Consider the following 16,571-nt stretch of genomic DNA (forward strand, 5'->3'; position numbering starts at 1 on the left):
TTATTGACGCAATTCGTGGGTTGAAATTTTGAGTAATTGTCAAAAAACCAAAATTTTCAAAGATTAGTTTTTCAGTTTTTCGGCTATACTGAGCCGTGTGTATGTCTGATCCTAACCGCTTAGGCACCATTTGAAAGCTTAACTCTACGCTATTGATTTGGTATATTTGCGGTTTTCCTGTCTCTCCTCGAACCTAAGATATATTATACGCCCAAAAAATATGCTATTTTGTATCTACAAAGCCCTCTTGCTGGCTTATGGGTGGCCAAAAGTCACAAACTACACCGGTTCTGAATCGGCCCAGACCCCCTCTTGAAACACAGAAAAAAAATTCCGATCGGTGTAACTTTTCCACATGCATACATACATACATACATACATACATACATAGCTAAAAAAATTTTCCCCTTTTTAAATAAAAATTGAGTCATACTTCTGAGCTCGGTAACTTTTTAATAGTCTAATAACCGATTTTCAAAATTAGACATGCGTTGGAAAGGTACTGATGAGTACTATTAGAAGCCGCAAAGGCCGGACTTAAATTATTGAAATTTTTGGGATTTTTGGGGACGACAACGAAAAACAGACCCTAAATGGGAAGGGCCGTAAAATCCACACCCTTGGACCAAAATGGAGAGTTGACATATGGATGGACGAGTCTTTTCCTAAACTTTAAGATGGGATTTGGCCCGGTTTTCAATTCAGATTTAGAAAATCGAAAATTCCGTGTATATATAGTGTCGCTTGTAGAGGTATTGTGCGCCACTAACGAGAACTGCAGTTCTCTGGTAATAGGGGAATACTAGGCCGGATTTAGATCAGAACGGTCTACTATTGACACCAGCTGTTCAACGTTAAACAGATATTATCTAAGGCATGGGAGAACGACAAAGGTATCTACCAAATCTTTGTAGATTTTCGACAAGCCTATGATAAATGATAACATACGTAGAGATAAAATATACGTAAGTATGCAAGAATTTGATATACCAAAGAAATTGGTAAAGTTAGTTTAAGCCACCATGACTCACACAGAAACGCAAGTACGAGTTCAAAATCACAGATCTCTTCTAGATACCTAAAGAGCTAAAACAGGGAGATGGGCTGGCACCGACTCTATTTAATATTTATGTATGGAATATGTCATAAGAAAAATGTCCATAAACACAAAAAAATTATTGTTAAAGTTGGATTTATAGTTTGACGTAGCGTAGACGAAGACGTAACGTAGACGCACTGGAAAAGTTCAACACCGAGTTTTGTGTACTCTTGTTTATAAATGAACGTAAGCGGATAACGGAACGTAAGAGAAACGTAACGGAACGAAAGCGTTGGCCAAGTTTCATCTTTTACAGTGCGTTTCTTATGTCTAGCCAATCATAAGGAAGAATTTTGCTCTGTCACTCAAAGTGGACCCGCCCTCTCAACCCTTTTGTAAAAAGTTGTTTGTCAACATATTCTTTGTTACAATAAGTTATTAATTTAATAAAAATATATCATAGTGTAGTTTCAATATTTCAGATAAATAGGAGTTGTTTATTAGTCTAATTCGGGGTTATCCACACATATACGATAGGTAAATCCAATAAACATTAAACATTTTTGTAAAGACTAGGAAATGAAACAAAATAGTTGGAAATCTCACGGCACCAATGAGCATACCTTCGTGTATTTCCTAATTTATGTAACACACAAAACGGATGCGTATATATTATAATAAATAATAGTATAAATAAATAAACACAAAGTTTGTTTACGGTTCGTATAATTTATAGGTTATGTTGTTGAATTAAGTCATTGTTTCTACTCATGCGCAAAAATTCCGCTATGTCGAATTATAAATTGACATATTATTTTCTTACGTCTCCAGTCCGTTTCTTCCGTCTCCGTTACGTCTACGTCTACGCTACGTCAAACTATAAATCCAACTTAAGTCTAAGCAGATTGTAGTGTACGCAGATGATGTAAACTTTATGGGAAGAACCGCAAGGGACATCACACACCTTTATGTGGAGCTTTGAAGAAAATGCGAAAGAAATAGGGCTAGCCGTCAACGTAAATAAAAACAAAGCCCTAATACAAGCAAGGGACCAACGAAATTTGCAGAATTTGACAATAGACGACACTAACATTGAAGTAGTAAAATAGCTCACATACCTGGGTGTACAGATAAATGAGGACGGCAACGAGGAGGATGAAATACCGAAACGAATAATCTTGCTAACAAAGCATACTTCTTTTCGTCGCAGGTGTTTGAATCCAAAGACGTTCATATTGAAGTAAAGTTTAAAATATATAAAACCATCATACGACTAATAGCAACATATACAGGGTGTCCCGAAAAGATTGGTCATAAATTATACCACACATTCTGGGATCAAAAATAGTTCGATTGAACCTAACTTACCTTTGTACAAATGTGCTCATAAAAAAAGTTACAGCCCTTTGAAGTTACAAAATGAAAATCGATTTTTTTCAATATATCGAAAACTATTAGAGATTTTTATTGAAAATGGACATGTATCATTCTTATGGCAGGAACATCTTTAAACAAAATTATAGTGAAATTTGTCCACCCCATAAAAGATTTATGGGGATTTTCTTCACTTAACCCCCCCCCCCCCCCAAACTTTTGTGTACGTTCCAAGTAATTCATTATTGCGGTACAGCTAGTTAAACACAACGTTTTTAAAACTTTTTTTGCCTCTTAGTATTTTTTCGATAAGCCAGTTTTTATTGAGATGCGGCTTCTTTTTCAATATATTTAAGTAAAAATTTTATGGGGATTTTGTTCCTTTACACCCTCCAAATGTTTGTGTACGTTCCAATTAAACTATTATTGTGGTACCATTAGTTAAACACAGTGTTTTTAAAACTTTTGCCTCTTAGTCTTTTTTTCATAAGTCACCTTTTATCGAGATGTAGGTTCTTTTTCAAAATATACCTAAAAATGTAAATTATAAATAAATTTTCAGATTATTAACAGGTCTCTACAAATCGTACTTAACCATATAGAAATATGTGGTGGATTTGACAAATATTCAAAATATCTCGATAAACCAAAATAACCAAAATAATTATGATACACTGATCAAACTTTGAAATCTTATAAAGATGAGATGCCTATTTAATATTTTCTCGACAAAATATAAATTTTTAATTTTTTTGCATAATCTTTAACTGTTAAAAAAAAATAGTTATAAACAAACATAAGCGTAACCAGGATGATCCTAAGGGGGGGGTTACAACTACTGGAAGGTCTCTGAGGGCTATGGTGTTAAGCGTATAGAGCGCAAAGTACATCCCAATGGGGGGGGGTTACAACCCCCAAAACCCCCCCCTGGTTACGCCTATGTAAACAAATTAACGTTTCTCAGAAAGTTTTTATATTATAATTTTAAAAAATAGCTAAAATGCGCATTTCAAATATCTTGAAAATGAATGCTTTAAAACTTTTTTGCAACCATTTGCAAAAAAGTTATGAAACAGCAAAGTAAACATACGATTACTACGGTGTTTATAATTTTTTTAAATTCTTTCAAAGCGTAGAAGTGAGTTTAAAGTACAAGCTAATTATTTACAAAAAAATATCGATTATAAGTTTAATGGTTATATTTTAATTAAAGATTATACATATATTTTTTTGTAATTTACACGCACGAAAGTAGAATAATACAGTACTGTAGCTAAAATTTTCACTCGGAGCGACGACCGGCGGCCGCGCGACGTACACTTTTAATAAATAATGTATGCTGCGTGTCAGTCGCTTCGAGTGAATATTTTAGCTCCGACTCTGTATCAGGCCTACTTCTGCGCTAAAAATTACAAAAAAAAGTATTTTTAATCTTTGACTAAAATATAACCATTGCACTATTTTTGACATTCTTTGTGAGTAATTAGATTGTACCATAGACTCGCTTTTAAGCTTTGAAACAATTAAACAAATTATAAACAACGGAGATATCGTATATTTACTTTGCTGTTTCATAACTTTTTTGCAAATGGTTGGAAAAATTTTTTAAAGCATTCATTTTCAAGACCTATGAAATACGCATTTTAAGTATTTTTTAAAATTAGAATATAATAAACAATTTCTGAGAAATGTTAATTTGTTTATAAGAATTTTTTTAAACATTAAAAGATTATGCAAAAAAATAAAAAATTTATATTTTGTCGACAAAATATTAAATAGGCATCACACCTTTATAATCTTTCTAAGTTTGATCAATGTCTCATGATTATTTTGGTTGTTATTGCGACTGTAAATTGTTAATTAACAATTGAATTGTTGCTAAAATATTCGTTTCATTTTCACCGGCTTCTGAATTTATAATCTATACCAAGAAATCTTTTATTTCACTAAGCTATATAATTATTAATAAATAATTACTGGCCCAAAAAAATTATTTGAAAATTCGAGATTTTGTTGGGAAAACCCACATTTTTCGAGGAAAATTTTCGTCGGAGCAAATCGGGAAAAACATTCCTCTATGTAGAATTAAATTGGGGTGAATTTTTATTTGAGTGTTTTTGGTTTAAAGTTAAAATCTTCGGAGTTATAGAGCAATAATTGAAAAAAATACGATTTGTCGGCGCCATTTTGTTTATAAAAAAAGTAGCACACTATCTGCGGACTTTGCATACCTATATTAATAATATATAGGATCTTATAATTCGAATCCAGCAATAAAATTGCTGGTAAATAACCTTTCTTTGTACTTTACTAATTAGACCAGCGTATTATAACTATTTTTTTTCAAAATTTAAAGATTATGCAAAAAAAGAAAAATTTATATTTTGTCGATAAAATATTAAATAAGCATCTCATCTTTATAATCTTTATAAGTTTGATTAATGTATCATCATTATTTTGGTTTTTATTGCGATCATAAATTGTTAATTAACAATTGAATTGTTGCTAAAATATTCGTTTAATTTTCACCGGCTTCTGGAATTACAATCTATACCAAGAAAGCTTTTATGTCACTAAGTTATTTAATAATTATTGATTAATAATTACTTACCTAAAACTCTATTTGAAAATTAGAGTTTTTGTTAGGAAAACCCGAATTTTCCGAGGAAAATTTTCGTCGGAGCAAATCGTGAAAAACATCTCTATGCAGAATTTAATTGCGGTGAATTTTTATTTGGGTGTTTTTGTTGTAAAGTTAAAATCTTCGGAGTTATAGAGCAATAATTGGAAAAAATACGATTTGTCGGCGCCATTTTGTTTATAAAAAAAGTAGCACACTATCTGCGGACTTTGCATACCTATATTATTAATATGGAGGATCTTATAATTCGATTCCAGCAATAAAATTGCTGGTAAATAACTTTTCAATGAATTTTGCTAATTAGCCCAGAGTATAGTGGAACTATTGTGGGACGTCGGCCAGTAGGAAGATCAAGGAAGAGGTGGATAGACGAAGTGAGAACCGATACTAAAGAAATATTGAGGGTGGATAACTGGATGAGAGCACCCAAGGACAGAGATTCTTGGAGGCGGATGCTGAGGGAGGCTAGGGGCCGACTTGGGCTGTAGTGCCATAGGAAAGATTATCAAACATCACAACTTACTTTTTCCATAACAGATATCGGCAGTCTTAATGAACATTCTTGTTGGGCCCAAACTTTCAGTTGCCATAGTCATCGGAGTTTGACATGTTGGCTGTGGTAGTAATACAGCAGCTAGCATTCCAGTAGTTGTGAGTAAAAGGGCACCGATGGCTGGTTTACTTCCAAACTGTTTCACAGAACAAGCAAATTTTACATGCTGGAATTTTTCTATGTAAGATGAACTGTCTTTTTTCTCAATATTGAGACATATCTGAAAAAATATAAATTTAAAAATAAATGCAATAATACAGACAAGGCGAATTTTTACTTTCGTCAAACAAATGTTTGGAATGTTTGTCGCTCTTACTTACAGCTCTCTGATTCGTTTATTGCGGTGAATCACTCTTCATTCTTCTTGTGTATTATCAAAGTTTTGGCTTTCATTAGAATTTCTTCCACTAATTTCGATATGTACCTAGTTCCCTCCAGTTTCCCACTTTCAGGATTTTGATGTCCCTCATGATCTGGTCCTCACATCTCCCTCTGGGTCTTCACTTTGGCTTTTTAGTTTCTGGCTTCTATCTGGTGACCTTCTTAACTAGTAGGCCATTTTTCCTTCTCTCTATGTGTCCTAGCCATCTCAGTCTCTGCGCTTTAATAAATCTAACTATATAGTTTTCCATTCATATAGGACCCATAATTTTTTTGATGATTTTACTTTTGAATACAGTGGAACCTCGATAACTCGGATTAATCGGGACCGCGGCCGATCCGGGTTATCGAAAATCCGGGTTAGCCGGAGAATATGGTAAAAATTAATAAAATACGGTTTATTTACAGATAAACTCCGTTAGAATTGAAATAACATGAAATATATATAAATATGCACAGTACCTACACATCTAAATTACTAAAAACACGCAAACACAAACGTAAGCAAAGCAAACGGAAGCGAACAATATACAGACTGTACTAAATACACACAATACAGTCACAATCGATGTTATGCTATTTAAGAACAGTGCAAACTAAAGACCATTGTTTGAAAAAAATTTTTTTAAATAGTCTTTTATTTAGTCTTTTTAAACAATGCTGTTTGAACAGTGGCGTAGCTGAAGATGGAGGGCCCCCCGCGAAAATTTTTGTGGGCCCCCGTATTATAAACATAACGACAACTAATAACAGTATAATACTAAAATGTGTAAATTACAATATTTGGCCTTCAGCAGTTAGTGTTAATACTTAGATTTTTTGGGAATAGACATGAAAACCGATACACGTATCTTAATTCGACAAACACGCTCGGACAGGTCGATTTTTAAAATAATCGTAGTATATTATAGCATCAAAGTTTCGAACTTTACGAGATCCCTCTTCAGGTAACAGTCATAAATTTGATTTTTTTAAATGGGAAAGTACATCATGTGACACCTCATTTAAAAGCTTTTGAAATACTAATTACTAAAATGTATAATACTTGGCCAAAATTTCGGTCAAATGCTTTTTAAATGCATTCATTTTTTTCGAATACTGAGAAAACTAATGAGTATTTTTTTTTAAACTTAAACGCAGAATGAAAGATTACATTATTACCGAGTGTCGTCAGTCCCTTAGAATAAACAAAAAGTTTCTTTTGAGTGATTTGAAATTAAAAATCATACTAAGTTTTCTTTCGTTTTCACCCCTGTAACTTATTAAAATAAACATTATAGAAGTTGCATATTTGCATAGAATGCAATATTTTATTCTGCGTTTAAATTTTTCAAAAAATTAGTTTTCTCATGATTAAAAAAATTAATGCATTTAAAAAGCATTGGACCGAAATTTTGCGCAAGTATTATACATTTTTGTAATCAGTATCTCAAAAGGTTTTAAAAGAGGTGTCACATGCTGTACCTACTTTCCCATTTAAAAAAATCAAAGTTATGACTGTCACCTGCAGAGGGATCGCGTAAAGTTCAAAACATTGATGTTATAATTTGTTTTGTGCTAAAAATAAATAAGTTGGGATGGGGGGGGGGGGGGGCTGGGGGTACATTGAAAACATTAACTTCAAAACTTTTTTTGCTATAAGTTATTTTTTCGTCTCAGCTGAGCTCATCGTAAAATTTTTTATACGTTTTATCCGTTTATTTTTAAATTTTGGTGTAATACCCCACTATTCTGCTATTCCTGGTGCTTTTGCTAAAGTTTCGGAAAACGGATTTCTCATTTCTCGAGGATTATCACGAGGTTTTTGAAAAAGTTGAAGGGAGGCCGTTAACTCTGCCATTTCAGATTGCAAAAGTCTTGATGTTAGAATAATCAAGTTAAGTATTTTAGATTGAATAGTAATATTAACGACAAATTCAAAATTATTCATATGCTCTAATAATGCATTAGCTTCTAATTTTTTATCGTTTTTCAGATAGCAACGAAATTTTCGTTAAAGATTTCATTACTTGTCGGAAAGTTCGACGCAAAGCCCTAACAGCATCATGTTTGGATGTTCACCGAGTTTCACCTTTTAAGTATTGGCAAACGGGATGAATCCAAAGTTATAATAGTACATAGTTCATATCACATTTTAATACTTGCACTAAAAAACATAATCGTTTAATTAGGTATATCCTAAAAAAACAACTCCTGTACACCATCAAAGACATCATTCAACACTAGGTTCAGATGATGGGATGCACAATGAACATAGGAAGCTGTTTTTTCAATGTCAGTTATGCACCTTTGTATGCTTGAATATACACCACTCATAACGTCCCACCATAACCCTTTCCTCTGCAGTTGTGTATGGAAAGGTACTTTGATTGTATAAATTTTAAAATTCAATTTACAAGACTTTCTGCAATTTGGTCTAATATGCGAATAAATCCCAAAACACTTTCAAGAACTTCTGCTTTGGAAGGTAAATTATTTTCATCGCAACTTATTTTTATATATCGGAAAATAAACCTCAGCCGTGTTTTGAAATATCTTGAGTGGTATCAAGAATTATTGAATAAAAACAACAAAATATGTTTTGGTTCCCAATTTAAAGAAAGTAGAAGTATTAAGCTTGAAGGCTTTAAGGGGCCCCTCCTAACGTCGCGACCCCCCCGCCTTGCAGGCACTGCGGGCCTGTCAGCTACGCCACTGTGTTTGAAATATATAAAGGAATACTACAGACAGGTGTCTGTTGTTTCTGCCGGCACGGCGTGTGCCATGAGTCATTTTTACTATCGTATAGTTCAAATTACACAAATACACATTATCTCTCAAATATTATATTACATACATTTTTATTGTTGAAATGTTTATCTGATAATTAACTATGTATTTTGATGGGAAATAAGCCACAATTAAATTGAAAAATAATTTTATTAACATTTCGACGACCAAATCGAGTGTCGTTGTCAAAATACAAAATACTGAAAATCAAAATGTTTATCTATTGAAAATCGGTCCGGGTTAGCCGGACTTCCGGGTTATCGGGGGCCGACTCATCAGGGTTCCACCGTATTCTTAATTTTTCATCTTTATCTGTGAGGCACATTGTCTCTACTGCGTATGTAAACAAGTACTGGTCTGATTGCAACTGTATATTTTCAGTTTTGTATTTCTGGATAAGTTCTTGGCCTTCATTAGCCTATGATATCTCCAGTATGTTTTGTTGCCTGCTAATATTCGCTACATTACTTCTTCACTTCTCTTATTTTTGCCATTTACAATTACAGTACAATCTGCCACATCCAGACCTGTCATATCCGTACCTCCCCATATCCGGACGGTTCTGCCGTCCACATCTACTGAAATTTACCGCGAAAGGCAGTCCTGCTGTTGGATAACGCACCCTCTCATCCCGACCCAAAAGAACTAAAAGATGGCGAAATAAAGTATCTTTTTTGCCCCCAAATGTGACATCCCTCCGTAAGCCTATAGATCAAGGTATTATAGAGTCTATAAAACGTGTCTATCGACGAAGGTTATTGACAGCGTTGATTACTGCAATGTATGAAAGAGAAAACGTTTCAGAGACTATAAAAGAAGTGGTCTTGATATCCGGATTTTTTCACATCCGGATCGGTCTGTCGCCACATTAATCCGGATATGGCAGGTTTTACTGTACTCCCAAATATTTAAATTGTTGGACTTTCCACAAGTGTAGTTTTCTATCTTGATTTTTCTCATCTTGTTATTCTCTTCTAGAGCAGAGTAGATATTTTGTTTTTCCTTCATTCATTTCTAGACCTCTTTTCCGTGCATCATTTGCCAGGGTTGGTACTGCTTCTTTTAATCTTTCCTTGTCTCTTCCCATAAGAACTATGTCACCTGCATAGGCTTCTATTTATGTTGAGGAGCTGGCTATAGTTCCATTAATTCCGCTGGCCTTCACTGTTCCTTCTACTGCTATGCTGAATAGTGTGGTTGATCGCCTTGTCGCACTTCTATTGCAATTTATTTTGTGCTACCTTCTCCTGTTATTACTTTATAGGTCTGGATCCCGCGTATGAAAAAAAAAGTTGATTAATAGCAAGGTGAAAATTTGTTAATAGCTTAAGGGTGTCTAGTCGGATAAACTTTGATATATGGGAACACTGAAACAGGGGCAGTTTTAATTGTGGAACAGGTTAAAAATTTGGAACGGTCACACCACGAAAACGGCACATTTATTTTGTTCGACAGAACAGACTTAAACTCTCCGAACAGAGATTAAACTCTCATGCAAAAATCAGACTGCTATTTATCACCCGTCATAATTCCTGTCATTTGACATATTCTACATGTTCCACTCATTAAAACGCTTATTTGGTGATAAATAGCAGTCTGATTTTTGCATGAGAGTTTAATCTCTGTTCGAAGAGTTTAAGTCTGTTCTGTCGGACAAAATATATGTGCCGTTTTCGTGGTGTGACCGTTCCAAATTTTTAACCTGTTCCACAATTAAAACTGCCCCTATTCCAGTGTTCCCATATATCAAAGTTTATCCGACTAGGCACCCTTAAGCTATTAACAAATTTTCAGCTTGCTATTAATCAACTTTTTTTTCATACGCGGGATCCAGACCTATTAGCTTGAGATCCATCCATAGTCATTTTTGTTAATCTGATTCGCTTTGTCGGTATATCTTGATTTTTCATTTTAATAAATAATTTATTTCTTGTTTGTAAAAGTACAAGGCTTATCTGAGGTCTAAGAAGAGGGTGTGGAGTTCTATGTTGTGTTCATGGCATTCCTAGATTGTTTGTGTAATTAGTATGTAGTGGATCTCTGAATACTTGCTGGTAGTTCCCAATTTTTTTCTCTGTGAAATGAGTGAATTTTTGTTTTATGAGAGCTGTTAGAATTTTGTATGTTGTACTCAGTAGAGATATTCGTCTATAGGTGTTATAGTCTGTTACTTCTCTTTTCTTAAATATTGGTATAATTATGCCTTCTTTCCAATCCCAGGGCATTTATTCTGCTTCCTATATTCTAATTATTAGATTATAGATGCTTGTTAATAATTTTCCCCTCCGTTTTTAATTAGTTCATTGGGAATTTCATCTGTACTCTGGGCTAATTAGCAAAATACAAAGAAAAGTTATTTACCAGCAATTTCTTTGCTGGAATCGAATCTTAAGATTGTATATATTAATAATATAGGTATGCAAAGTCCGCATATAGTGTGCTACTTTTTGAAGTTATACTTCTTTACGCGCGATATGAGGGTGAATTTTTATATGTTAAAACCTACGATCCCGGCGCATGCGCATTATAACTTTGTTCTGATTGGATGTTCAAATGACATGTCAAAAATTATCCAATATGGCAACTGTAGCGCAGCTGTGGTTTGGACGGTTGACGGTTTGATTATGTATGGTTGTTGCGTTTTAAAATTTGTGGGAAGAGAAACAACAAAGGTTAGTTAATAGTTATACGGCCTTTTTAAATAGTTTTCATATTATATTTTTGAAGTTATACTTCAAAATGTTTTAATTTATGTATGTATCAGTCCAGAAAAGGTGTGGAAAGAATATATTAGTGTTTTTAAATATATTTTTCTACAAACGTGTTAAAAATGCAATTTTTAGGACTCCATAGGAGCGTTAAAAATGCTACTTTAAGGCACTAGTGCTTTAAAAATTTTAAGGCACTGCAGTTAAAAGTGAATTGTCAAATTGTGAAACGTCAAAATATTTATATTTCATTTATTAACATTAATATTAATAATACAACTTGCGCAATTTGAAAAAGGTGGTTTAAAAGGTTTTTTACTATAATTTTGTGTCTTTGGATTTGTCTTCCTTGGGCGTAAAATAATAAAACATCTATTTTTATATTTCACTTGTCACCGTGATGTATAATTATGTATATCTGAAAGGTAACTAGCATGTGGCTTGATGGCCTTGTTGGTAGAGAATTGGACCAGAGATCAAAAAATCGCGAGATTGCGGGTTCAAATCCCGGACGATTCATATTTTTTTCTTTTTTTTTTTTTTTTAATATTTGGCATTGTTAAGTCTTGGTTCATTTTTGGTAATTATTGTTAATTTTTTGTATTGTAACTGTTAAATAGGTATATTTATTTCGTTGAAATTATATTATAATAGATAGTCCAAGCTGTGGGTGAAAAATAGGTCGATTTCAGGATATAATTCAGGAATTTTTGAAACCTATCAGGTGTTGTAAAGGACGATGCCAGGAATAACTTATACTAAAATGTAACCAAAAATTTTGTGCGGTTTTTTATTTATGACGATTTTCATTTGTTAAATTTGCAATTTTTAAAGATTTTTAATTTTGCAGCTTAGGATATTCATTTTAGAGAAAAAGTTTTAAATAGAAAATTGTAGTAAGTTAAAAAACCTACAATTTGAGCTATTACAAGTTTAATTTCGTTAATACAACATTGCAAAACAGCCTGCGAAAGGTCCAAAATGGCCGTTTTTTGCAATTGCGTTATTTATTGTAAAAATAACTTTTATGTATTTTTTAAGACTTTAAAATGAAGATCTTTCAATACCAAACAAAAAAAATTGTAGTCCCCGAATTGTGAACTTGTTGCTTAGATATTATAATTTGTTTATCCCAAGAGGTCAAATTTCCAAGGCTATAACTTTTTGAAAAATAATCATACAGAGCTAATCCAAGATCCACTTTCCTTCTAAAGACTTATATTTTCATATTCTGATGTAAATAAATGCGTATAACATTTTTCAACCTCTTATTTCGGGTTTGAAAATAAGGGGGCAAATTTCGTTATAAACATTTAGAACTGAAGCCGCCCCTGTACATCCAATGAGTTTTTAACTTGCAGATTATTGTTGCTGAAGCCAAAATAAAGATTCAAAACCAAATAAAAATATTCTACGACCAACTGAAGCCGAGATAATTGTTTTTGTTTTCTTAAATCGTAGTGACTTTATTTATACCAATTAAGAAATTATTTCACAGTCACTGGCTAAAGAAAGACTGATATTATCTTAAAATAAAAATTATTTTGACCGAAAGTTACATTTAATTATTAAAAATGATTTTTAAAATGTAGTGGAGATATATTTTTCGTTTCGACTGTGATTTATTGTGTCGGTTGCCCTTAGCAACGGCTAGCAACTTATAATACATTAAATCACGGTTTTCGCTTTAAATTCTAAAGCACCGCTTGGATTGACATGAAATTTGGCAAACACATAGATAATATGTTAAAGAATAAAAATGATATTGGACCTCTGTGTGCTTTTGTCCTAGGGGTGAGTTCACCCCTTATAAGGGGTGAAAAAATATATGTTCAAAATAAGTTCGGAAATGGATAAAACGTCTAATTCTAAGCACCTTTTGTTCTATAGCATTTTTTTACCAAGTTAATACCTTTCGAGTTATTTTCGAGTAAATACCTTCATTTTTCAGCAACAAAAAAAACACGTTTTTAGGTGGTTTTTGACAAATAACTCAAAAAGTAAGTATTTTATTGAAAAAAAGTTTTAACAAAAATATAGAAAATTAAAAATTGAAAAAAATGTTGTACGCGTGAAATCTCTAGACCCAGTAGAAACAAAGTTCTAGGCTTATGAAAAAGAGGTTCATATCCGTCAAATTTCAAAGTGAATTATTTCAACGTGAAATATCCGAAAAATCATGCACTTTTGGAGAAAAATCATTACAACTTTTTTTAAGTGTTTAAAAAAATATGTATATCTGTTTAAAAAAAAAAAGTTTATAGCATCAAAAGTAAGCAAGTTACGCTGAAAATAAAGTTGATCTCTTTTTTTTTGGTCAAAAAACTCGGGAAAGTCACCCCCTAATTAGCATCAAAAATGAAATTAATCAATTTTACTTCAATGTTGTTTTACTCGTGTATGTGTCGTTTATGTCTGTAAATTTCATTGGTTCAAAGTGCTTATTTTTGAAGGGGCAGTAGTTAAAAGGACTTGAACTAGTCAATAATCACCAGTGTATGCAAATTTAGAACAGCCATATATTAACAAATTTTTGCCTTACAAAAAAAAAGCAAAAAATGCATAACAGCAAAAACTAAATTTTTTTACTCTTTGTGATTTTTGGTCACATTAATAAATTTTAAGTTATTTAGAAAAAAACATTTTTTTTTAAATTAAAAATTAAAACAGATTTACTTTAAAACCAATTTTTTTTAAATAAGCCCTTTGAACCGATGATACTTACAGATCATATAAATAATACATGAGCAAAGTAACTTGTGAAGCGGTAATGTAATAATTAATTTGATTTAAGATGCTAATTGGGGGTTGACTTTCGAGTTTTTTTACCAAAAAAAAAAGAGATCAACTTTATTTTCAGAGTAACTTGCTTACTTTTGATGCTATAAACATTTTTTAAAAACAGATATACATATTTTCTTAAATACTTTAAAAAATGATTTTTTTCCAAAAAGTGCATGATTTTTTCATTATTTCACGTTGAAATAATTCACTTTGAAATTTGACGGATATGAACCTATTTTTCATTAGCTAGAACTTTCTTTATACTGGGTCTAGAGATTTCATGCATACATCATTTTTTTCAATTTTTAATTGGCTATACTTTTATTAAAACCCATTTTTTCAATAAACTTATTTTTTGAGTTATTTGTCAAAAACCGCCTAAAAACGTGTTTTTTTGCGTGTTGTTGAAAAATTAAGGTATTTACTCGAAAATAACTCGAAAGTTATTAACTTGGTGAAAAAATGCTATAGAACGAAAAGTGTTTAGAATTAGACGTTTTATCCATTTCCGAACTTATTTTGAACATATATTTTTTCACCCGTCATAAGGGGTGAACTCACCCCCAGGACAAAAGCACAAAGAGGCCCAATATCATTTTTATTCTTTAACATGTTATCTATGTGTTTGCCAAATTTCATGTCAATCCAAGCGGTGCTGTAAAATTTAAAGCAAAAACCGTGATACAATGTATTATAAGTTGCTAGCCGTTGCTAAGGGCAACCGACACAATAAATCATAGTCGTAACGAAAAATAAATCACCATTACACTTTAAAAATCATTTTCAATAATTAAATGTAATTTTCGGTTAAAATAATTTTTATTTTAAGATAATATAAGTCTTTCTTTGGTCAATGACTGTGAAATAATTTCTTAATTGTTATAAATAGAGTCACTACGATTTAATAAAACAAAAACAATTATCTCGACTTAAGTTGGTCGTAGAAAATTTCTATTTAGTTTTGAATCTTTATTTTGTCTTCAGCAACAATAACCTGCAAGTTAGAAACTCATTGGATGTACAGGGGCGGCTTCAGTTCTAAATGTTTATAACGAAATTTGCCCCCTTATTTTCAAACCCGAAATAATAGGTTGAAAAATGTTATACGCATTTATTTACATCAGAATATGAAAATATAAGTCTTTAGAAAGAGACTGGATCTTGGATTAACTCTGTACGATTTTTTTTCTAAAAGTTATAGCCTTGGAAATTTGACCTCTTGGGATAAACAAATTATAATATCTAAACAACAAGTTCACCAATCGGACACTACAAATTTTTTTTATGTTTAGGATTGAAAGATCTTTATTTTAAAGCCTTAAAAAATACATAATAGTTATTTTTACAATAAATAAGGCAATTGCAAAAAACGGCCATTTTGGACCTTTCGCAAGCTGTTTTGCAATAACGTATTAACGAAATTAAACTTGCGATAGCTCAAATTGTAGGTTTTTTAATTTACTACAATTTTCTATTGAAAAGTTTTTCTCTAAAATGAATATCCTAAGCTGCAAAATTAATAATCTTTAAAAATTGTAAATTTAACAAATGAAAATCGTCATAAATAAAAAACCGCACAAAATTTTTGGTTACATTTTAGTATACGTTATTCCTGGCATCGTCCTTTACAACACCTGATAGGTTTCAAAAATTCCTGAATTATATCACGTTTTTTCACCCACAGCCTGGGGTAAGAAGTATAACTTCTTACGTGCGTACAAAGTACACACACATTCTTTTTTTATAAACAAAATGGCGCCCGAAAATCGTGTTTTTTTTTCAATTTTTGCTCTATAACTCCCAAGATTTTAACTTTACACCAAAAACACTCAAATAAAAATTCACCGTAATTAAATTCTGCATAGAGACGTGTTTTCCCCGATTTACTTCGACAAAAACTTTCCCCGGAAAATACGGGTTCTTCCAACAAAATCTTTAAAATTTTCATCTAAAATGTTAGGTAAGTAATTGTTTATTAATAATTAAATAACTTGGTAATATAAAAGATCTTTTCGTATAGATTATAATTCCAGAAGCCGATGGAAATTGAATGAACAGTTCAGCAACAATTGAATTGTTAATTAAAATTTTACGGTCGCTACAATAACCACAATAATTATGATACATAAGAATAACTATGATTTTTGTATAAAAATACACTGTACCTATCTAATGTACTTTATAGAATTAAAATTGGACTATTTAAGCGGCCTCAGGAATATTTTAAAATTGTAATCAATTTTTTGGCTTATAAACAAATATAATATCTCGGGAAATATTAAATTATATTAAATCATGAAAATGGTATTGGAAAAAAAGCGG

General features: G+C 32.0%; 1 protein-coding gene across 1 annotated transcript in view; it reads right to left on the bottom strand.

Moving 5' to 3' along the window:
• The window catches only part of LOC114328374 (mediator of RNA polymerase II transcription subunit 16), a 164,307-nt gene that overhangs the window by 129,005 nt on the left and 18,731 nt on the right, over positions 1–16,571 (bottom strand). The window contains exon 4 of the mRNA XM_050653349.1: positions 5,578–5,827. Coding sequence (XP_050509306.1) covers positions 5,578–5,827 — 250 coding nt within the window. The remainder of the gene's footprint in view (positions 1–5,577; positions 5,828–16,571) is intronic.

Source organism: Diabrotica virgifera, chromosome 6 (genome assembly GCF_917563875.1).
Source record: "Diabrotica virgifera virgifera chromosome 6, PGI_DIABVI_V3a".
Taxonomy (NCBI): domain Eukaryota; kingdom Metazoa; phylum Arthropoda; class Insecta; order Coleoptera; family Chrysomelidae; genus Diabrotica; species Diabrotica virgifera.